This window comes from Malus sylvestris, chromosome 2, assembly GCF_916048215.2.
Source record: "Malus sylvestris chromosome 2, drMalSylv7.2, whole genome shotgun sequence".
Classification (NCBI taxonomy): domain Eukaryota; kingdom Viridiplantae; phylum Streptophyta; class Magnoliopsida; order Rosales; family Rosaceae; genus Malus; species Malus sylvestris.
In genome coordinates this window covers 14,748,560-14,773,307 of record NC_062261.1, presented here as the reverse complement: position 1 = coordinate 14,773,307, position 24,748 = coordinate 14,748,560, and the positions used below count along the sequence as shown (strand labels likewise).

At 37.4% G+C, this 24,748-nt stretch overlaps 3 protein-coding genes and 1 pseudogene across 4 annotated transcripts; 1 reads left to right on the top strand and 3 right to left on the bottom strand.

Annotated features, from left to right (window-relative positions):
• Positions 1-3,707: 3,707 nt before the first annotated feature.
• Positions 3,708-8,172, top strand: LOC126603834 (small RNA degrading nuclease 3-like). The gene is made up of 12 exons (XM_050270827.1): positions 3,708-3,873; positions 4,146-4,328; positions 4,416-4,505; positions 4,651-4,719; positions 5,162-5,302; positions 5,404-5,520; positions 5,624-5,693; positions 5,867-5,967; positions 6,481-6,615; positions 6,711-6,818; positions 7,049-7,156; positions 7,396-8,172. The coding sequence occupies exons 1-12, from the start codon at positions 3,832-3,834 to the stop codon at positions 7,795-7,797; spliced, it is 1,566 nt and encodes a 521-aa protein (XP_050126784.1). The 5' UTR covers positions 3,708-3,831; the 3' UTR covers positions 7,798-8,172.
• Positions 8,132-13,296, bottom strand: LOC126603828 (phosphatidylinositol 3,4,5-trisphosphate 3-phosphatase and protein-tyrosine-phosphatase PTEN2A-like). 2 transcript variants are annotated; one of them, XM_050270805.1, is made up of 13 exons: positions 13,142-13,296; positions 12,432-12,722; positions 12,016-12,117; positions 11,871-11,927; positions 11,587-11,652; positions 10,826-11,002; positions 10,604-10,690; positions 10,443-10,507; positions 10,097-10,173; positions 9,583-9,629; positions 9,334-9,464; positions 8,899-8,965; positions 8,132-8,765 (listed from the first exon to the last, which is right to left on the bottom strand). In XM_050270805.1, exons 2-13 carry the CDS (start codon positions 12,666-12,668, stop codon positions 8,292-8,294), a joined length of 1,587 nt encoding a protein of 528 aa, XP_050126762.1. In that variant the 5' UTR covers positions 12,669-12,722; positions 13,142-13,296; the 3' UTR covers positions 8,132-8,291. The 2 variants fall into 2 exon arrangements, with proteins under 2 accessions (XP_050126762.1, XP_050126773.1); XM_050270816.1 differs by lacking the exon at positions 13,142-13,296 and adding an exon at positions 12,990-13,135.
• Positions 13,297-13,797: 501 nt separating this feature from the next.
• On the bottom strand, positions 13,798-16,291 carry LOC126603842 (UPF0481 protein At3g47200-like; annotated as a pseudogene).
• Positions 16,292-21,554: 5,263 nt separating this feature from the next.
• Positions 21,555-24,576, bottom strand: LOC126598512 (cysteine proteinase COT44-like). The gene is made up of 3 exons (XM_050264882.1): positions 24,053-24,576; positions 22,309-22,544; positions 21,555-22,208 (listed from the first exon to the last, which is right to left on the bottom strand). Exons 1-3 carry the CDS (start codon positions 24,495-24,497, stop codon positions 21,789-21,791), a joined length of 1,101 nt encoding a protein of 366 aa, XP_050120839.1. The 5' UTR covers positions 24,498-24,576; the 3' UTR covers positions 21,555-21,788.
• Positions 24,577-24,748: the final 172 nt, after the last annotated feature.

The window sequence follows — 24,748 nt, the reverse complement described above, 5'->3', positions numbered from 1 at the left end:
GTTTAGGATGCCTGTTTGGTTTGAGCTCAATCTGGTTATGTCTTGCTTACAATCCAAGCAATAGTGCTCAATCTAATGTGCCGATGTTTCGTGCAATTGCTTTCACGATATGCCGATGGTGTTCAGTTTTGATGCACCAAGTGTTCACTAATCGGTTTCTGACCATTCCAAGAGAATTCGAAACTGCTTCGTGTTAAAAGTGCTTCCAGGCATTTTAAAAGTGCTTTTAAATACTCTTAGTTTTGAATTTCTTGAAACATTTTAATTAAGCACATGGTTACTGCTTTTGAATTGGCAGCAGTAGTATTGCTTTGCCCACGTGAAAGGGTGATGAGAATATTGTTCCCATACGTTACATGTATCGTTTGTTGCCATTGGATTGAATGTTCCTCTGAATAGTAGTACTAATAGGTAATCGGTGACGTTCCAAACAAATAAATATATATATATATATATAGGTAATCGGTAACGCGTATAGATTAGTCAAATCAGCCGATTGTGCAACACCAATTGCGGTTATGTTCCATGTGAACTGTTAATACGGTGGTAAACGGACTTGGATTGTCTACCCTCCTCGTGCCTTCCTGTTTTGTGTGGTCACGGTTAAGCCACGTCAACATTTTATATTGTTTTTTTATAAAAATAATAAAACAAAAAGAAATAGTAATATAAAATGTTGACGTGGCTTAACCGTGACCACACAAACAGGAGGGCACGAGGAGGGCACCGAAATAGGAGGGTAGACAATCCAAGTCCGGGGTAAACGCCCACACCACAATTTGAATTTGAAGGTCACGCTTACAGGTATTTGATTATGAATTTTAAAAGAAAATTTACTCTTTTCCGATTCCTGTGGACGTATGGAAAAGTTATGTATAAGGTGATTCGTACTAACATTAGTTTTAAGGAAATTTACAAAAATAAACCTCACTAGGCCCGTGGAACAAAATTACTAAAGTGAGTTTCAATTGTTTTTTATTTGAAAAAAAATTACCTTCAGACTTAGCAATATTTTTTTAAGTTGGTAATCATCTTTTAAGATGTTTAGTTATGAATTATCGTGATTTATTCATAGAAATTAGTCTTGTAAAATCTTGCTGCCACCACAACCCCCACCACAGCTGCTACCGCTGCCCTTATGATCATTGTTACCTTTGCATCTCAACCACCTTCCCACTATTGACACCACCTTCATACCTCGACCATTGTCGCTACCATCACCACTGTTGTTGTCGTCACGCCCTACCATGTACATTTTTGTCATTATACACAATGTTATCATTTTTGCATTAAAATTTACCAAACGCTTTACGTTGCTTTTCATACTTACAACTTTTTAAAAATACAATTTATCAAATGTCCATCTACTTCATTTACAACTGATTATTCTTTAAACACAGCAGACACAATTTTTTTTAAACACGACAAAACCTAGTTGGCCCTTAGAGTGGCTTGCCTCTTGGATCATATCATTCTAATGTAATTTTGTATTCTTTCAGATTTTATGGCTTATTTTACCCTTTAAAATTGGTTTTGTCTTACTTTGCCCTCTTGAGATTGTCATTTTCGTCTCATTTAGTCTACGTTCACCCTATTTCACCCACTTCGTCAAATAGACGTTAAATTAAAGAGTAGTATGAACATTTTATTTTTTGACACAACTCTTTGCCTTAAACCTACCAGCAAGAACAATCCTGATTCTATTTTTACAACTCTAAACTAAACCCAAGTTCGTCTCTCTTGCGAATTGCTATGGAGTTGTAGCTGCAACTGTTAGCAAAAGAAATAATTGGTTGTGTTTCAAAATGTAATCCAAGCCACTCATTGAGTCCAATGGCTGCAGCTACATTTCCGCAAAACTAATCCATGTGGAGTTTGAATTAGAGTTATAAACAATGGAGTTGGGATTGTTTTAGTAGGCCAGTTGGGACAAATAGATGTGTCAAAGAAATGTTCATACTGCCACTTAGTACTACGGTCTAATGGTATTCCTTTTCACTTGTAAGTGAAAGGTATTAGGTTCGATCTTTGGCAAGGGCGAAGTTGAACCACATTATTATGGTAAACTCATTGTAAGACTTAGCCCACTCCCCCATCCTCTTAAGTGTAGATACTATCGTTTGCTCGCAAAAAAAATAAAGAAGAAATGTTCATACTAACCTTTAATTTAATGTTTATTTGACGAAGTTGAGGAAGACAAAGTGAATTGAGACTAATAATACGAAAATAGCAATTTTAAAGAGCAAGACAATACTAGTTTTTAAAGGTAAAATGAGATTAGATGGCTTAATGGGGGCAAATAAATTAATAAGTGGCCACTTAATACTACGGTCTAATGATATTCTTTTTAAAAAATGAATTTGAACTATATTATTGCTAGCCTTACTGTATGGCTTAACCCACTCTCCCACAAACACCTGAAAATATCAAAAACACCCTTGAGGTGAGGAAGACAAAGTGAACTGAGACTAATAATATGAAAATAGTAAATTGTAGTTATGGTCCCTTAACTTTAACTCAACTGGAACAATAGTCCCTTAACTAAAAATTCATTACCATTGGTCCCTCAACTCATCAAAACGTGCAACTATGGTCCCTCAACTAAAAATTCATTACCATTGGTCACTCATCTATAATTCAACTGGAGAAATGGTCCCTTAACTTTAACCCAATTGTAGCAATAGTTCTTTCAACATAACTCGTTTTGACAAAATTTTTGACGTAGTTAACATAAAGGACCATAATTACACACTTTGATGAGTTGAGGGATCCTAATTGTATAAATGGTCATTCCAACATAACTTATTTTGACAAAATTTTGATGAAATTGATGAAAATGACTATAGCTACATATTTTGATAAGTTGAGGGACCAATGGTAATGGATTTTTAGTTGAAAGATCATTGCTCCAATTTGATTAAAGCTGAGGGACCATTGCTACAATTTACTTATACGAAAATAACAATTTTAAAGAGCAAGACAATACTAGTTTTTAAAGGTAAAATGAGATTAGATAGCTTAAAGGGGGCAAATAAATTAATAAAGAGTTACTTAGTATTACGGTCTAATGATATTTTTTTTCAAAAACGAATTTAAATTATGTTATTGCTAGGTCTAAAATATCAATCATATTGGAAATATCGGTATTCCAAAAACATGAAAATTTCGATGGAAATGTCGGGATATTATCGATATCGATAAAAATTGAATAAAAACCATGGAAATTGTAAGAAAAACTTGGAAATTTTTATTGAAACTTTGCATTATATTTATTTAGTTAATTATTTATTAGTTTATCACAAAAAATTGGAAGGAAATACATTGCATGATAGATTTAACTGATTTAAGTTGATTATATAACGAGCTGACAAACATTGTAAGTGTAGAAAATATGTAGTAATTAATGAAAGAAGTTTAAACATACCATAATCATTTATATATAATGAATTAGTACAATATTTTACACTTTATACATTGCATGATAAGATACATGAGTGATTTAGTAACACATAGAATTCCTATCAAGGTCTAAATTATCGATGATATCGGAAATATCGGTAGTCCAAAAATACGAAAATTTCGATGAAAATATCGAGATAATATTGATATTTTAAACCTTGTTGCTAGCCTTACGGTTTAACCCACTCTCCCACAAACACCTGAAAATATCAAAAACACCCTTGAGGTGAGGATCCTTCTTTGGAACATAGGCTAAACCCTATATACGAAAAACCATAAACCCTCTCAGTACCCTTTGTTTTTTTCACCAGCCGCCCGCCACACGAACTTCGCGCCGTTGCTCTCCGCCTTGAATTTGGTCGTCACCGGAAAATGCCTCCAATGGATGATTTATTCGCCACAGCAGAGAAAAAGGTTCCTTCTCTCTCTATATATCACAGCTTCATACGTTTAGTCTCTCAGCTGAGCTTTCACCTTGCAAATTTTTACTCAATTCGAATAATTCGCCTGTTCTACTTTCTGGGCTGCCGATAAAACTGATTAAAAGGCAAATTAAGCTAACAAATTAACAAATTTTAAGCCTAAGCATTATTTGGTTGTAACTTTTTTGGTTTAATTGTGGGAAAAGTTGGATGCTTTTGTTTTGTGTGAATTTTGTTGATTTTTCTGAAATTTGTGGTCGATAGGTTCTTGTGGAAATTGTGAAATTGGCCCAACAGAGAGGAATGAAGGGTGATAAGGGAGACTGGAAGCAGTTTTTAAGTAGTTATGATAAGAAGTTTGGGGCTAGCTTGAGTGATCCCGGGAGGCGGTCTAATGACGTATTGACTGCATTTTTAAAGACTTTGAACAATGAGGATGATTTGAAGGTAATCAGCTGTGTCCAGTTTGTATGTTAATTTGATGGAACAGTTGTTTAACTCCAATGATTTCTGTTGCCCCTTTCGTGTTTTCAGGTTTTGGCTAAAGTTGTCCAATGCCATACAAATCGCCAAGCCGTTGAGCAATTGTTAAAGAATTTTCCGGAAAATGAATCTCCGGAGCAGGTATGTTTTTTTGTTGCAGTTTGGTTATTGGTTTGGATGGGCCTGTAATTTTAAAGGGACAGGCTTTCCTAGTTGTTAATTGCCTTTTTATTTTCAACATGCACAATTTGTTAGTATTAATTTTATTATGATGGTGGCCATGCAGAAGCTTGTCCGTGCAACTCTGGAACACCCACAATATCTGTTGGATTACTCATTCGCATCAAATGATCAGGTTATCTGGCAGTATCTCTGCTTGCATTTTTGTTTTAAAGTTGCATTAATGTGTGACTGTCTTAACATCCATATGAATCCTTGTGGTGAAATTGCTTCTCGCTTTCTGCATTGCTTCAGATTTCTTTATTACATACACAGGATATGCATTTTCCTACTTGCCTATGATCCATTTTAAGGTTAAGGTATTTTACGGTGTTGTTTGTCTACGTTTATCTGTTGGAAAAGGATAACTTGTGATATTTTGTTTAGCAAACTGTTTTGTCGCTATTATACTTTTCATGGCCCTGATTTTGTAAAACTGATTACAAAAACTTTTGGCATTTCTACTTTGACTAAATTAGAAGTGATATGCTGTAGAAATCATAGCTTTTCAAATGGCTGTAAATTTTACCTGGTCACGTGGTTTGTCTCCCTGTTAACTTGTATAAATGGCGAAGCAGGATTGGGTAGCTACAAAGCTAGGTAAAAAGTCTAAGATGATGACCTCAAGTGCAATGGTTGCTGTTGATTGTGAGATGGTTCTATGTGAAGATGGCTCTGAAGCTTTAGTAAAGGTGTGCGTTGTGGATGCAGAATTACAGGTATAGCTGCTCTACAACTTAGACTAGTTATCTGATTAGTGCCTAGACCTTTTTGAACTCCCCTTTCTATAACCGTATGAATTTGGACTTTGGCTTTTCAGGTCAAACTGAATGAATTTGTAAACCCTTGCAAAGAAGTTGCTGACTACAGATCTGAGATTACAGGAGTTTCAGTAGCGGATTTGGATGGAGTTACATGCACATTGAAGGATATACAGGTATTAAGGTTATTTATACGTTTCAAGTGGATTTTTTTTCAATCTGATTTCAAGGGATTATGCATGACTCTTTTTTACCTGAACTTTTTGGTTTATATTGTAGAAACGCTTGAAGAAGTTGTTGTCGGATGGTACCATTTTAGTGGGGCATAGCTTATGCAATGACCTGCAAGGTAAGTTCTGTTGTTCTATAAGTAGATGTTTGGGCCTTTTTGATGTCTCAAACAACTCATTTTATCTTCTTGTTTTCCTTTTCAGTTTCTGCAATTTAAGTATGACTTTGTATTTCTTTTTTATTGTTGCTGTATTGTTCATTGTTGTTAATATTGCTCTTTTTTGCTCACAGCATTGAAGTTGGAACATGCCAGGGTGATTGATACTGCATATATCTTCCAATACTCTGATGGCCCTATCCATAGAAAACCTTCCTTAAATAATTTGTGTAAGGTAAGTTATAAGAAGCTGGTTTATCACTGTTATATATCGGTCGAATTTTCACATACCTCTTGCTCTGGAATCTGGTAATTAGTCTATTGCATGATTCTGCAATTCAGTGTCAGTCTTTCTTTGTCCATTTTAATTAGGAATGACTTGGAATTTTTTGACCTTTAAGTTCTTGATTGTTGCACTTGGTGCGATGGCAAGTGCCTTCGCCCATGAGCGGTAGGTCTCGGGTTCGAGACTTGGGAGCAGCCTCTCCATAAAATGGGGGTAAGGCTAGCCGACATTCACCTCTCCCAGAGCCTGCGTAAAGCGGGAGCCTTGTGCACTGGGTACGACCTAAGTTCTTGATTGTTGCAATGTGGGCAATTATGTATTAACTTAGGCAATTTAGGATGGTGGTCTGCATATTGTTATTTGTTTTTTGGCATTGCATAAATCCCAAGAATGAAAGCAAAGAAATCATGGGTTGGGATATTTTGAGATGGTTGACTTATATTTCCATATTATCTTTTCCAGTCTGTATTGGGTTCTGAAGTCCGGAAGCAAGGTTCTCCACACAATTGTCTAGATGATGCTTGTGCTGCAATGAAACTTGTTCTTGCTAAGATAAGGGGCGAAGTTGGATTTATTCCCCCCCCAGCTCAGGAGGATGTGAGTTTTTAGTTTTTCATCGTTTTTTAAACTTCAAGACAGGATTCCAGAATCCAGGTACATCATCATTGTCTTAATAACTCTTTCAATTGTAGGTACGGGAAGTTAATATGGCAAGGCTACTTCTCCACAGGATACCAATAACAGTGCCTAGTGAAGAACTGCGCAATGTCATTCCCGGGAACTATAAGATACAAGTCAAGGTTCAATATATATGCCTTAATGTTTTTAATAGAATACATGTTCTGTGTGCTTTAGAGGTATAATGTTATGGTTTTACTTCCGAAAGACCGTCACACGTCATATCATAGATACTGAGGTTGGGCTTTCATTTTGGGTAAAATAGTCTCAGTCTCATATTTTTCTTTCTCCTTCCTTCCCACTTTCTTCCCTGCTTGTTAGTGTGAAGTTAATATAGTTAAAACATATCCAGCAACCATCTGTGAAAGCACAAGGAGATAAATATTCTGCCTTTGCTATCTTTACGAGTCCACAAGAAGCACATCAGGCATATGAAAAAGTCCAAGGCAGCCAGGAGAAGGTACATATGACAGATATATCTTTATAGCATTGACAATGTTGAACACATATATACGATATCTTAGTTTGTACATGCCGTTCTTTTCACATGAGTATATTTTTATACCCCATTGATTTTCATTTGTGTGCTTTTCATGTGATGAGTTTAATTTTCATTACAAGGTGTTTTTGTAGTCTACAAGGCACTCGGATTTGTTTGGTTATAAAGAAACATAATGTTGTTAATCTATGTTATTATAGGACTCATGTGGACGGCCCCAGAAACTTATTGCATTTAAGCTTAGCACGGGTGTAACTGCTGATTTATTTGTTCGTAAAATGGCAAACGTTGAGTCATCTGCCCAAGTCTCATCTAAGAGAGCTTTAGAAGTTGAAGAGAACTCAGGTGTACATAAGAAACAAAAGACGGGTAAAAAATTAGAAGACGAGACAGCGGCAGAGCTAAATCAGTGCTGCGATCACCTTAAAGAGATAGAAAGGTTAAAGGAAGAAGAACAGAAGGCCTCAGAGAAGTGTTCTGATCAATTAAAAGAGATCGAAGGACTGAAGCAGCAACTCCAAAATAAAGAGTTTGAAATTTCTACGCTGAATAAGATTGTTTCCAAACTCCAAGGGGGCAAGAAAAAGGGAAGTAGACTTTAGTATGGCCCCGAGAATTATCTCAGCTCTGGAAGGCACGTCAATGCTCACCGCGTTGGAACAGCTTATAGCTCTTTGAATGTGATGGACTGATGGACAGATAACATCAGGCCTCGCGAAGGAAAGGTTGGAGGCCTCATTCTCGGAAATTATGGCTTCCCCATGGCTCCCGTCGAGAAGTACATCAGTTTTGCTGCTCATCAATTTTGACTGGTGGGATTTTTTTTTTTTTTTTTTTTTTTCCAATGATACAGATTTTTAATGTGCAATGTAATATTTATATGTAACTTTTATTGGTGATACAACATTCGATTGTTTTTTTTTTATCGTTAAAGGATTGAGAAAAATGGCGGGATAACGCCTTTTCATTGAAAACAATGAGGTCAATCAACCAACATCTGATTCCTATGTTCGTCCCGGAACTCTGCGTTATCTATTGTTTGGAATAGTGAATACACTGGTGTTTCTTGTACAATTTCAAGCAGAACTCAACTGCTTCATTCGCTATCAAAATCATCCCCGAAAGAGAAAACTGAAGCATCCGCGGCCATTGCCCTAATATCATCTCCCCCAGATGAGCTCAACTTGCGGGAGTGGCCCGGGTGAGATTTTTCAGCCCCGTCGTTAGTTGGTTTTCTGGAATTACTCCGCGGGCTATCCACTCTTCTGGTGTTAGATGGATGATTAGATGCAGGAAGTCCAGCTCTAGAATTCGCTTCCGCTTGCCTGCTCATTTTATCCTCAGTCTCATCTCCATCACTATCCGAAAATACATCATCACCATCTTCACGCTGAGAGATTTTACTTTGGTTGGGATTTCCAGCAACACCATGACTTGAAGCATTGGCATCACTTGCGCTACCCTCAGGTGTTCTACCGGAAGAATCTGCTTTAGCTTTTGTAGGTAAAGTAGTACCATCATAGTCTATCATCACAACTTCAACCTGGAATCCGGGACAAGGTAATTTTCTCTGCAAATAACAACCAACGGTGTTTCACAAGCAAGCGCCGCAAAGAAATAGAAATGTAGGGTAGAGAAACAGAGAGATGATCTAACATTTGACGTATATCATATTCATAAGTAATTAGAGTCAAACCATTTACCTTCTCATAACCATCGAGGTCATCTGCAGTCAGAACTTTTCTGTTTTCCGTCATTGTATTTAACCAGCTGAAAAAGGGGTAAGAATATAAAGGAATTCAATCATTCAATCTGGCAGTCTAGTCTCTTGCTACATAGCACTAAATGCTACGAGCATTGGATGGCCTGGATTCATGGGACTACAATAAAAGCAATAATTCAAACTAATCCAGGCCATCCAATGCTCATCGCATTTAATGCTTCGTAGCATGGAATAATTTTCCTATTTCTTGTACCACAATTGCTCAATGTAAAATTTTGGATAGGAAAATAGCAATATTACAGAGCAGGTTCTGTGAAACAAATGCATGACAGATTCAACATTCGTCATTAAATTAGTGAAGGAAAGTTACAACATAACATAAACAAGAGTAAGATAGGGGAACCGATGTACATACCAATAGAAATCTCCATGGCTATCTTGGAATTGGATTTTGAAATCCCCCACTAACTCAGCCAGACCAGGTTCCCCTGGTAGAGCAAAAACCACAAACCCTTTCTTCCGTGCATTGATCCAGAAATCTTCTGGCTAAAAGAATGAGTTGATGCGGTTAAATTAGAAATTCAATGGATTTCTACATATGTATATAATAAATATAAAAGCATATAGATTAGTATGAAACTGTTTTACTTTGACAAGCGCTTACCATTAGATCTTTCGTTTTTGGATGCTTCCTTGATGAGAACAAAACTCCTGTGCATTGGGATAAACATCTTGATAAGTGACATGAAACAGCTTCTAAACATGGAAAGAGTGAAGGCATTTTTAGGAATGGACATGTATGCATGGCTCTAAAAACCCGCACATGCAAGAACATTGACACAATGAATCATATCGATTAGTATGAAACTGTATTATCATCACAACTTCAAGTATTGTCCTAGTACTCAACGGCAACTCTGTGAAGCGTTATCTGTAACCCAGTACTCGATTCCCTTATCACAAGTGCTCTTTTCTACCCAAACAAACTCAAGGTTCAACAAGTAACTAGTTCAGGAAGTGAACAATATTAGAAAAAGATCACTATTTATAAACAAAAATGCCTCTTTGGAATCAAAGAACAGTACATCAACTTATATTCTGCTATTAAATATCTATCATAAAAACTGATGGTTCAAAACATCACAGAATATTGCAAGGATGATAGCGTCAAAGATTACCCTTATGATCCGAGATTGTAATGGAGGGCCTAATCCAATAAGGGCAATTGTGAAGCCGAAATCCCCTGAGCATGCACCTATAATATTGCAACTTTAGTACCTTCTAAAATGGAGTCTTACAGACACACATGTACACAAACACAGACAGAGGCAGGCAATCTATTTTTAGAACTTTAGATATGGACGATTGAAATGCATCTCACCCACCTGTGCACCTTAATAACCTATATCTGATTCAATAGCTCAAATACTCAACTTAACTCCTCAACCTAGGTCTTCATTACAAGACCACTGTACCACTTAGATACATATATACAAGTGAATGGTCAGTCTGTCAGAAGTGTACCTTCGAGCTGGAGGAGTTTCTCCATTGAAGTGTTTTAAGATATGCTCAAAGTATTTGACGTATCTCTGGGAAAATCATAGAAAAAATTGTTAATCGCAATGATGTAGATAGGTAAGCAACATCAAGCTTAAAAAGGAAATCCAAAAATTTAACTGACTCACAATCTGACTTGGGAGAACCAGAGCCTTTCCATCTATACACCTTTTATGGTTATAGTAATTCATGGCCTCCTCAGCCGTAGGGAAGAACTGCAGAGACATGGAAAAACAAACAAGAAAAAGTTATAGTCATAAGTGCAAGTAATAATAATATAGAGCCAAAAGAAGCACCAACGTTTCCACCATATAACCCCCAGGTCTTAAGGTGCTGATTATTGATCTCACCTTAAGAAATAAGAGAAGGCTACAAATCATTACTCCTGTCCTTGCCATACCAGCTTTACAATGAACAACCACAACATTTTCGATGCCCTCCTTTAACCATGAATGAGCACTTCGACAGAAAGATTCTATGAGTTCGATTGGGGGGCAATTATGATCATCAAATGGGAAACTTGCAGCCTTAAAACATTCAGAGAAGCGAAAAATAGATGAAGCTGTTATTCAACATAACTGAAAAACAGAATTACAGCACTGGAAAGTTAAACTTCTTAATCTATTTGACTATACTTTCAACTTTCTTCTTTCTCAATATATTAACACATACAAGATAGCCCTCATTAAGTCTATCACATCATTCGCATATTTATCTTATGATTTCATCAACGGCCATTTTGTTATTTAACATGTTAAAATGAAGAACTTTAATAGCTCCATCAATGATACAGAATTCTTTATTTATTTTATATTTTGCATATAAAAAAGTGCCAACCACTTCACCTAGCAGCAATATCATGCCTTATTTTTCGATTCACATCTTTGTAAACATCCAGAACCAAAAACCTGGGACACCCTCACAATTTGGTGCACTCACTAGGTAATTGACAGTTGGGCAAGTTTTGTATTTAAGCTAATACATATGCAAGAAAAGTTTTTAAATCTCGCAATTTCCCTACTCATTTGTCACATTTCTTTAAGGCAGATTATCATATTCCTTCAATTTCTTTAAGCTTTCAACACAAAGCAAGTGAAGATGAAACACACACCTTCCCCTCAAATCGCGATGCATCATACAACCTCTCTGAACAAAGATTGTACACTTTATATTTTCCCTGCAAAACAAATGTCAAATTGACAGAAAGTTTTGAACCAGCTATAGGCCGGAAATACAAAGTTTCAATTATAAAAGAGGAACAGAACCGCAACTGGAGATAAGCTAGAAAAATGTAAAACCATGTCCTTAAGCCCAACATCATTTCCTGAATTGTAAACAGATTTTCATGTTCCTAGTAAAAAATTTATGCCTTCAGATTTGAAAACCTTTTCTCACCTTGTGAGTGGTCTCAAGAAAGCTGATGACTTCTTCCATATGATTTCGATAAAAACCCTGCATCACGTTTTAGTTAGTACGTTAAAAATGATACAACCAAGCTTAGCCTACTGAATTTCAAACATAAACCACGTCAGTTTATTACCTCAACATATCCAAATAGGCCGGAACTTATATCTCCAGCTGGGAAACCCATTGCAATTATATTCTCAGTAATGTACGTCAGATCCAAATCAAAACCACCCTCCTAAATTTAGTGCAGAATCAGTGTCATAGGAAACATTCTTTGTGGAAGACTCACCATTTTATTTAGGTGAAGATAAAGGTAGTAATAAGTCATAGTAAGAAAAATGCGAGCAGTTGCAATCAAATCAACTGAATGTAACTAACTGCAACAATTAAGAATTTAACAAAAGAAAATGGAAAATCATACACATAACCGAGGCACATTCTACCAGAATTTGAAATGCAAATAAAGTAGTTGAATTGAATTTGTGATAGGCTCGGCATTATTAATCAAGAAACAAAACCGAAGCACACTCTGTAATTCTGGTAAGGTACCTGGTATCTTCGTTTGTTTTGGGAGACCAAATGGCGCGCCTTGACCTGCACAGCCTTCACTGCACTCTGAGACGTGTTAACCAAACCCTTTGTAAATGATAGAAAAACCCCAGATACCGCTTTTGCATATTGAGTATTATCTTGACCAGAGGCAGCAGCAGCAGCAGCAGTAGCATTTTCAACCCCAGAATCTTTAGCAGGAGGTTGAGTTGACGGGTCAGTAGCCTTCGACTCCATTCAGGGAAATCAATGGAGATCCTAACACTACCCAGGTAGAACTCAATGGAGATCCTACAACAGCACATCAACAGGAACAAATAACCAAGTGAAGTGATTGCATTACAACATAAAGAAACGAATCAAAACTTGGGCAAAAGGATTTCTTGCTTCGAATATAAGCTGGATCGCAAAAACCCAATTGAAAACGAAGATTAACGGTTAGAATAATACATTTCAACATACAAAACAAATAATGGAGTCAATCAGAAACATGGGTTCTAGCCTAAATCTGTAGCATTCAAGTTCTTGATGAACAACAATGCATCGTAAGATTCATACCTCACAAATACACGTAGGAAGATGTGCCAAGATTCATCTTTACAATGGCAAATGTGAAAATTTCATGGGCTATCACCAATCGAATTGACAAATTCAAAACATTTGGTGCCAAATTGTGTAAATATGCGTATAGAGTGGGCAAAGTGGCTTACCGGGTGTCTAGGTTTGAATCGGAGGATTTGGGTTTGTATAGAGGCCGAGATCCTTCCAGGCTTTTGAAATTTTATTGAAATGTTGGATTGAAAGCTGCCCAAGATATGAAATGTTGATATTTACCATTTACCATTTACCTTTTACCAGGCAGGAAGATTCAATTACTGGCCGTTGTTCGTTAATCGTTAGTTCATTATGTATATACTTTTGCATGCTTCCAAGAGTCGAATACTTTTTGGAAGCTTCAAGGAAGGGATTTTTTTCTAAAAAAAAATAAATAGAGATTAGTTGTGAGACCCACACCACATCGAATTTTAACAATTCGATCCGTCTATTTTTTAAGTTGCACTACATAGATAGACTATTCTTGCAAAATGTTCGACATGAAGTAGGCTCCATAACTAATCCCTATTTTTTGAAAAAATTGAGGATTCCTTCCCTTAAACTTAAAGGCCTTGCCTTTTTTAGGCAAAAGTGTTTTCTCAATTTACACACCTAATGCTTCAAGAATATACTTCTCATACACTCATATTGAAGACTCGTTTATGTTGTAATTGTGATGGTTATTCGCTTAGAGGACGTTGTTTTGCCGATGATCGAGGGTTGCTTTGGGTTAAAAAAAAAGTTGTCATGCTTGATTGCTTTAATCACGAGATCATAGAAATTATATGCATTAGGTACAAATACAATGTGTTTCCAAACAATCTACAAACTTGTGTGTTTAGCATGCTGACTTGTAAAAATGGATGAAACCAGAATATGATATGAAATTTTGTGTCACAATACAAAACACTCTCACTCTGCAACCCGAAACTCAGAGAGGAAAGGCATTTGCATGCTGAACTTAGTTCGGCGGCCTGTAATAGCATAGACTCCGTAGAAGGTCTGTGCGAAAGTGAGAAACAACAACACGACAGCGGCGATGAAGGAGAGGATGGCCCAGGGATTGCTGAAGTAGTTGTGTTTTAAGCTGGCACGCCAAGCGTTCCACCTGTGGTCGTAGTAGCGGTTCACATCCGCTGACAATGGGGAGAGATAACTGTCATTGATATCGAAAACCACCTCTTGACAGAGGCGGTTAAAGAGGTCAGCGACCTCATCGTCGCTGCCAAGCCAGTGCTCAATTATTCCACAATAATGGAGGTACCCTACATCCTGTGGAGAGTTGATCAAGTTGTCCATGAAGATCGCGTAGGATGTTATGTCATTGCTGCAATCCAGATGACACTGCTCAAACGCAATCAGATTGAGGAAGAGAGACTTGGTACCATCATGGATCAAGAGCCTGGGAATTTTAAGAATCCCATTCTCGAATTTCACGTCCCAAAACCTATCCGTCTTCCTTTTCTTGAACTTGATCCCAGCCTCCTTGAGCTCCGTAACGCAATGAATCAATTGCTGCCTTCGTTTATCTGCAACCCGATTCGAGTGTGACCATCTCTTGATCCAAACTCTCGGCACAGCCTGAAGCCCCGTGCGCAATAGACTTCGCCTGAACACGTCAAGACAATGAAGGCCACCTTGTTCAGACAGCGGATCAAACGTGGTTGCGTATGCAAGCGATGACTCGAGTTTGTTCCTATCGCTCTTTGTCAATGGCTCGTCAGTTGGCATCAATGGATCGAAAAACCGAAGTGCTAGCTTAGCTACAAGTCCTTTCTGCTCAGGATCTCCCAACTGCAGCCCTAATAACCGATCAAGAATGAAAAGCGGAAGCTGATTCTCAAGCATGATCATGTCCCTCTGAATCGAATGCATTGACCCACGCATTGCAAATATGGGATCATTTCGAGGGTAACCTAGTTGCTTAAATCCCTCACCAACGCCGCGAAACAGCTCGAGCACAAAGCAACCGTCAAGCACCATCATTTCAACGAACTCATTGCTGCTGAGCCCCATTGCAGCTGGCCCTTCATAGCAAGCTCGAGCCTTTTCTTCAACTTCTTTTATAGAATTAAGATACAGCTCAATGCACTGGTTTGTCCGCTTCAGCATCCGAAGAAGCGACCGCCATTTATGGCGGTCCATTTGGCGAAGACGCCTCTTGCCGTGATGGTAAGGCCCCAATGACACAATCTGAGGCACAATGGCTTTATCATCACCTTCTCTCAAGTAATGTGGGACTTTGTAAATGCAGTGCTTTGCCCACGAACTCACCGCGTCGTCCTGGCCGGCCTGATCAAGTTTGTCTTTGATGTTGATCATCCACTCGGATTCTGGCGACTTGGGTCCCTCTTCAAATTTCTGATCACAACCATTTTGGATCACAATTTGGAGTGGCTCAGACGGTTGCTGCTGCTGCTGATGAACATGTTGGTGTGGCAGTTCAATCTATGATGCACGGATACTTCTGTTTGGTCCCGTATCCCGTATCCGATACTTGATCGGATACGATACTTGCCCGATACTCTCGGATACTAGTCCGACACGTATCCTAGTTGATGGACACGAATTTGACATGATGAATATGTGTATCCTACATTTAGGATACACATATCCTACTTTTAAGATACATTTACACTTTCAAAAAAATGTAATGAAGAAGAGAAAATTAATAGGAGACATCGATAATTGAAATTTGCTAAATACAAAGAGCTTCCCTCTAATTAAAACCATGAATACGACTCTCACACTTCTTCTACTGTATAAAGAGGATTAGATTTCGAACTTTCCTTATCTAACGACTCAAATGTACTTGAATTTGAATGATGAATTATGTTTTAAAATGTATATTTTTGTTGCTATATACATTTTTATTTGCCGTATCCATAGCGTATCGTATCTTAGTTTTTAGAGATTTTCCGTATCGCCGTGTCGTGTCGTATCGTATCGCCGTATCCGTATCCGTATCCATGCTTCATAGAGTTCAATTGATCTGTTTGTGGAAGTAGAAGTCTTTGCAATTCCGGATTCCACTGTTTCTCGGAGTTTGACTGTAATGAGGTACCAGCTCAGGAGCTCCTTGTTGAACACAGCAACCATTTCTTTTTTTCCCTCAAAAATGATGTCCAGAGCTTGGTTTTTGCTTGAATCCTAAGCAATAAAAAAACAGAGATTGCAAGGCAATTGTTTCTTGAATACCCGCAATCACTTAGTGCGGATACATATTTGAACGTTGGATTTGATCAAGCAACGTAAACTGAGTGATAGAGGACCGTTGGATTTCGCTTGCAAAGGGTCAACTATCAAGGGTTTAAAGATGATGGGGTTGTTGCTAACAACATGATTTAAAGTGGATTAAATGGTTGTTTAATAATTTAATAGATGTAGACCAATGGTGCAGCTGTCGTGGAACCTTTTTAATGTGGCTTTTAGGTGCAATGTTCTATTCTTGTGTCTCTTAACTTAATGGGGGTATGTATGTTGTTGTTCCATTATCATATTGTCACACAGTTGTTTAAAAATTCCCACTACATCTGTCGAACTCAAAGACTTGGAGAATATCAACTTGGGAGTCATCTCACAAAGTTAACAACTCAATATAGTATTGATTTATAGAAAGTGATTACTACACGTTCATTTCTTTTTTCTGCATTTATATGTCTATTTTGTCCTTTAATATTAGTTAAAGATGATGTTACATGACATTCAGAACCAGCCTTAAAGTGAATGAATTAGAAAGAACGAAGAAGTAAGGAAATGAGACGACTCTTTCTTGAGCTATATCATAAATAGATCCTCCCCTCCACACCAATCACAAGTTTTTTCTCCATTCCTCTCATATATCGTCGTAACACCCTTACTGCTAGGTTTTGAAAAAGACTTTTCATATCCTTCCCATTTAGGTTTGATTCGGATCCCTCTGCTATTTCCTTTTCCTCCACCTTTTTCTCGAAATGAGAAAGAAGTTGGTACACTAGAATTGTACTATTTAAGTGCTTATTGCTTGCCAAAGATCCTACTTCTACAATTGGTAGGTCACGGAGATATTCAAATAAGTTGTATTTTCTGTGGTTTTCTCATGTTACAACTCTCGTACCAATTCAGTTGATCTGGAATAAATCAGTTAAACATTCTCTTTTATGTGGTATTCATTCTCGTTCGGCTCTTGGAATCACTTCTAGCAGTGGTTGGAACAGCTCACAAAATCCAACCACTTCAATTAAAAGTTAAAAATTTGTGCTGGGAAGAAAAATTGTATTCGAAAATCACTTCAGCATTATGATCATCTATGAATTGTAAGCATTATAACTATGCCAACTTACTTATCACATTTTCTCATTCATGTTATAACTAAAATATAAATGACAAATTAAAATAAAACAGACGGGTGAACATAATAATATTTTGACATTTTAATGTTAAAACTTCAAAAAAGTGAAGATTGATATGCCAAAATCACTATTAGTAGTTAGTTATTCACTTATAATTTTCTCAAAGGATTTCATATAGACATAGGAATTTTAATTGCAGCAAACAAGGTCCTACAACCTTTTATTGCACGTGGTAGCAAAGGTGGGAAGAACCAACACTTCAACAAAACCAGGCCTACCTACTCTGTTCAATCATCATCAATTCATCGTGGCTCTCAATTTCCACGTTGTTGGCAAATGCAGCAAGCAAATTATTTCTGTTTTTATAAGAATTTTTTTTTTTTTTTACATTTTTTTTATTTTTAATTAACGAATATAAATGTAGGAATATAATTGTAGACCTTAATTTCTAAACTAAATATTTGATTCAATATTCTATTATTCAGTCTAACAAGGGCCAAAAAGTCATAGACCTTAATACGAAGGTGAAGTAATTAAGGAACCTCCAAATTGACCAAATAACACAATTTTCTCGTTAATCATATGTCACATTTTTTATTAATCAATTGATTCTCTGAAGGTACTCTTGTTGTGAAATCTCGTTTCTGGTTTTCACTATTGCAAACTACGTATGTGTATTAAGGAGTTATTATATTATTTTTGGAATTTATATTAATGGTAGAGTGTTGAGATTGCGTATTCAAAAGATATTAAGGTGAAAAAGCTACAATTAAAAAGTTGCCTTTAATTAATTAAGGAGAAAGGAAAAAAAAACAAAAATCAGAAACGGGGGGGGGGGGGAGGGGTTGCCCGATCGGGGGAGAAGGAAAAGAGAGAGACCAATGAGATGAGGGGAAAAGGAGAGGAAATGAGGGAGGTGTAGAGCACCCAACCCGGGCCCCTGCGACCCACACCCAACCCGTGACCCAATTGGAGACCCGTGTCCCCGAAGCTTTTCCGACGCCAAATCGAGCGTTATTCCGGTGATTTGTGGTGAGGAACCACTTGGAAACAACTTGGCATCACTCTCTCCTTCATATCCATCCAAGAATTGAAGACATTAGTCTCGATTTCGTGACAACCGCACATGTGGGTGCGAGGGAACTTTGATGGAAAGCCACCATTTCTGAAGTGTTTCTTTTAAATTACTACCACCTTTGACATCCTCTTGAGGCCAGAAACAAACCCCAAACAAGTTTGGGGGCAGTGGAGCACCGAAAGAAGATGAATTGATGAAATGCTCATAATTATAAGGTTCTTGTGGGTTTTAGTAGAATTGGATATTTTCCCGGCCAAATTGGACTTAGCCACATGTATAAAGTTGGCTCTACTCTTAGATATCTTCATTTTTGTAATTTTTTGATAATTTTTAAAAATAGTTGAAATTTTCCGATAAGTCGAGGCGGCCGACCGCCACCCGCGGCGGCCTTGCTAGTGGGCCGACGATGTCCTTTTAAGTTCAAATAGATGCCTTGATTTCAAAATTGATATCCGTATGACGTAATTTGATTGTTTGGACTTAGTTTCATAACGATACCTTACTTGGTCAAAATATGAATCAATGATCCGACCGTTAGATCGTCACCAAACCTTAATGCATGATAGAACATAATATTTGTGGATCATAGAAACTTACGGATCAGGAATCCAACGTATGGATCTTCCCTAATTGGATTTCTAAGTTTGTAAAATAAATTGTTGATCGCCACTTAATTCTAGTAATTGGCGGAGATCTGACCGTCGGATCGCGATGAGATTTTAGTATGTTGTTCTAGAAGCATAATGTGGACTTTGGGAAGTATGGATCCTAAATCAATGCGTGGATCATCAAGATCAAATTACGTAGAGTTATGGACCCTATCGTTGACCGAGAGTTGAATTGTGGTTAACACGTCTCGAAACGTTATAAATAATAAAATTAGTACTAGGGGACTAATTGAAGTCTAGTGGGCCTATATTGGTTAGATAGTGACTTGAATATATGAGATATGATTATTATCTTAATTTCTTATATTAGTGTCATTTGTGAATATGAATTGGTCTTATCATTACGATTCTATTGAAATGTGATTTTATATATTTAGCCATAGACCTATGTTTATTAAATAGGATTTGGCGTGTGTACTGATAATGTTTGTGATATCTATGTGTTTAATTATCTCTTTAATAATGTGATTGATAATTATGATGAATGTTATGACAATTATGGGATCTAAATATTGTTTGATAATTATTTGGATATGATTGCCAACTGAATACCTATTTGAACTTGGCATTACTACCTAGCATGAGATGGAGATGAGTTAGGTACTTTATTAGATTTTTAGTAGAAATAGTAATTAAGGGAATTCCTTGTGTTGTGCTCCATATGACTAGATGCTGGTTGATATGGGGAATCGATAGCATGTATGTGTATAGTTATGTATAAAGTGTGATGATGAGATAGCACCATGTAGTAGTGGTACATAGATGGTCCTGCTTGGTATATCCATGATGGGGGACCATGCACATGTTATGGGTGATCATGCTTGGTATATCCACGATGGGTGATCACTACCTAGAGCTATATGATACAATCCTGCTTGGTATATCTGTGATGGGAAACTGTTATGGGTGATCGTACTTGGTATATCCGCGATGGGGGACCATATGTATTCATGGGTGATCATGCTTGGTATATCCGCGATGGGTGATCATTGCCTGCACGATGAGATTATGCATATGGTTCTACTTGGTATATCCGCGATTAAGGACCATACACATTCTAGAGGTGATGATGATTAGTTGTGTTTATACCATATTTAGGGCCTCCGTATTTAGACCTCGTATAAATACTCGGGGGACTCAAATGTAATTATGCAATAAGGGAAGGGGCAAATATGTAATAAGTGAGGAGTCCTTATTCTATAAAAGGACTCCTCATCCTCACAATTAGGGAGAGGCCTCACTCTCACTCTCAGAGGCCATTTCTGGAGCTTCCTCACACCCCCTAAGCTCTAAGCTCTCTCTCTCCCTCTTCAACAGAGAAACATAATACAATCAGTGTGGACGTAGCCCAAACCTTGGGGTGAACCACGATAACTCTTGTGTCATTTACATTTTATGCAGATTCACGGTCGGATTTACGTTGTTCCAAGACATCCGGTTTTGTGCATCAACAAGTTGTACTTAGTACATTTAATAGGCAATCATATTAAGTTTGGTTCCGTTGAGTGGTCCGGAACCCGAGGTTGTTGAATTTCGTGGAGTAGTCGAAAAACCCATTATTTGGAGAAGTAGGTTTAGTCTAACTGTGTCACTCTAGCCTTAGTTTTATATATATTTGTGTCAATAATTTCGAGAATCTTGTGAATTGAGTTAGAAAATATGTTGGACGTCTGAGTGACTATTTCGGGATTTTCTACGATTCGATTATGATTTCATAAGGTATGAATTTAGAAGATATGGGAATAATTGTTATTACTTTGATCAAATTAATTAATTAATGCAGCTAGAGAATGATTTTGTGTTTCGTCGGTTCTTAAATATGATGTATGTTGTGAATTGCGATATCATGATGAGACATAATGATTTATATGTTGGATGAGAGAGAAATCATGTTTTCATGGGAGTTGGTTATGTAGCCTGAGTCCAGGAATTACATGTTGTCAGTTTATAATAAAAGATTGAGGAATGCTATGCTTTTCTGCTTAAACTTAGTGGAATAAATGTCTGATTTTGTGATAAGTGAACTACGAATGGCTTGATCCCTATTGAGGGTACGTAAGCAGTTTAACGAGGAGGTTAGATGTAGCCATAAAGTAAACAAAAAATTACTTTGCAATTTGATTCTCAAGTTGTGATTTGCCATATTCCGGAGATGGGGTATGTGAGATATACGAGTATTTGGTGACGTTACATGTCGATCATGGACATATGTCGAGATCGGGGCATGAGATTTGTAAATTATACAGGTTCCTAAATTCTGGTGATGGATTTTTTAAGTTGATCATGTCATTGTTATTCGCTTTTAGTTTTGAAAAAAAATAGAACTATTGTTTTTGCTATCATATTACTCATGTGTTTTAATTCCCGGTTGAAAAAAGTTTTCTTGATGGATACCTTTGATTTACGAATAACGAAAAAATAAAAAGTAGGCAAACAACATTAACCCAAGTAATGAGCACATAAAAGTAACTTTTGATTGAAACTTGGAATGTGATTGCACAAATTATCAGTTTTGCTAGTAGGTGCAATTTAAACATAATTTAAATCTATTTACAAACAATGATTTCATCCCAAATCTATAATACCAATAATAGCCCTCATCCATTTTCGTAAACTTAGACAACAAAAGGGAACACATTGGGCATTTTGTACCGCAATTGACCAAATGGCCCCCATCATTTCAACTTCAAGCACTTGTGACCATCTTGATGTCTTGCTCAGCAGAGAAGGAGCTCGATGGGTATTTTTGGTCCTTCTTTGTTGGGTAAGAAGCCTCTATTGCAATGCCACACTTGCCTGTGTACGTGCTTGCAACATTTCTCTCTATCTTAAAATATCCGCTTTCTCCCCAGTTGGTGCCCCACGAGTTCCTCACCAACCAATAGTCTGTGCCGTTTTCAGTGCCATACCCGACGGCAACGACACCGTGGTCCAATGCTGATCCGCACTCACCAGTGAAAACACCCGACTGGTAGAGTTGTAAGGCCAAGCCGCCGGCTTCAATGGCCACGCTAACGGGTTGGTGTGCAACTGCTTTCTTCAATGCGTTCTCGTCGTAGGACGGAACATCTTCGTACCCGTCAATGCTAACAACCGTATTTTTCTCCTGCAAAATTATAGTGCAACAAAGCAAGACGTTAGAAAAAATGAAATATTACCCTACAAGAGTATAAATAGGGGATTGGCATTGAAAATTTTGGACTGACCAGGGCAACGTTGCATTTTTGGTCATATGCTTTGTAAGGGTAGTCGGATTCAGTGTCAATGCCGCCGTTTAGGATAATGAACTCGAAGGCGTAGTCCATGAGACCGCCATTGCATCCGGCGTTGTAGGACGTGTCACAGTCGACGAGCTCTTGCTCTGAGAGAGACACCAATTCTCCGGTCACTATTTGGTTTATGCCCTCCACTGCTGCCACTGTTGAAAAAGCCCAGCAACTCCCTGCAACCAAGAAATGGAAAGGTTTTCGTGAGCACGAATTAGATCCAGTGGGCCTAACCCGAACTTTTGTAGCCGTGTTCGGGTTTGGGTGAGCTTGGAGAAACATTTGAGTACTTAATAAACTTTACTATATGAATTTATTAGAACATATGTTATTATAAGATATAGTATTAATAGATAAATAATAAATATTATAACGCAAATGAATTAATAACACCATGTAACAATGAGCGAACTTAACTCGGTCATAAAAAGTTGAATGTTACATTATTAAAGAACATATGTTTGAAGGATAATGTCACACAAATCAATATTGCGAGAAGAATTTCATGATACAAATACAAACACACATTATATCCAATTTCAATTTCAATGATATAATATTATATATAAAGTCGTTGTAGGTGATATTATTTAGTAGTACAAAATATCACGATGTTACCACCATAAGAGTCGTTTTCCAATAATACAACTTGTTGTGGGAGGTTGAAATAAATATAATTTTAAAATCATAAAAGGCAAGTGATCCTTTACTATAGTAGTGGAAATGTATTAAGCCTTGTACGACGATATTGGTTCAAACTCCGTCTATCGCTAATTTAACATCTAATTTAAAAAATTTATCGTTCGAAAAAAAAAATAATCATAAAATATTATAAAAGACTTTAAGAAAACATTTTCAATTTTTTTTTTAATAAAGAAAAGTGATATTCCAATTTTATATTTGACGTGAGGGGTAAGGAATCCCAACTTCCAACTGAAAGTCCAAACTACTAGCAGCAAGCCTCTGCCACCTTATCTAACATTCCACTAACAACACTTTGTCGTTTTCGTGCATGACTAAAATTCAACAGTGGTGGAGCGCAGAGCAGGGCTTCCCACCATTTAAACACTCACCTTTTCCCACCGACCAAAACACCTTTTTTTTTTGCCTTTTTCTTTTTTTATCTTTCTTTATGAAAAAAAAAATTAATAAATATCACGAGGCCTTTTCTCGTGCCCATGGAGATCAGGAGATGTGCCTGGTCTCTTCCGAGAAGATAAGGGCTACTCAAATTATTGAAAAAAAAAAAAAAAAACCAAAACTAGTCGAGATTTTGGTTATGGATTTGCTTATTGAGTCACGTTAAGAATCAATTTGAACATGACACCAGAATAATTAGACTCATCGTTGCAAACGTAACACGATTAATCAAATTTATCAAATAGTTAATCATGAATAACTAGTGAGGTTAGTTCTAAATACAAAGAATCTGACTTTAATATGACACATCTGTTTAATTGAATTGTACGGAGGCTTGAGTTACGTGTTTAATTTGTGTCATGCAGAGAATCAATTTGAACATGACATGAATTTTGAGTCACGCCGCAATTTTCAAGAATCAAATTGAACATGGCGTGGTTAATCCAGAATCAATTTGAACGTGACACGATTAATCAATCAACATGTAAACCAAGTTCCTTAATCCAACAAAAAGTTGCAGTACGAGAAAAAAATAATTACTCACCGCAACTTCCTTGATTTTTGATGGGATTGACGGCGCCCTTGACTCTCCAATCCACAGATTCCGGCAACGTCTCGCCGGCGCGAAAAGCGTACCTCAGGCTCGGGTTCTTGGCCTTCATGACCCTGCGCTTAGGGTCACTCCTGGTGCCCAAAAACTTGGCACGGTACTCCTGGTTGGTCAGGTCAGCGAAAGCATTCAGACCGACCTTGTACGGACGGTCCAGTGCGTTATGCTCATCGATGAACTTCAAGTTGTCCTTGAAGATCTCGAACCTCCTCTCGTCCTCCCCGATGCCGTTGTATGTTTTCTGGTGCTTCACGAGCCACTCTTGGTAGATGGCTCTGACGTCGGCCTCGCTCCGAGAGCCGACAATCGGGGAGGCCTGTGAGAGGGTGAAGGAGAGGAAGAGGATGGTGAACATGGCGAGAGACATGGTTGATGCCATGGTTTTTGGGAGAGAGGGTGGTGTTTGAGTTTTCTCCGAGGAGAGAGGTGTGCAAAAAGGGTGGAGAGTTTGGGTTTATAAAGAAAAAACAAGGGAGTTTAATATTCAAGAATATTGGTGTCCCATAAGTTTCTTGTCCGATTTGTATTTGTAGATACAGATATTTACGATGTTAGACTTTGAATCTAGATTATAATTATTTTAACGTGAAACATGTTAATAATATTAGGCCTTAAAGTCTAATTTCACCT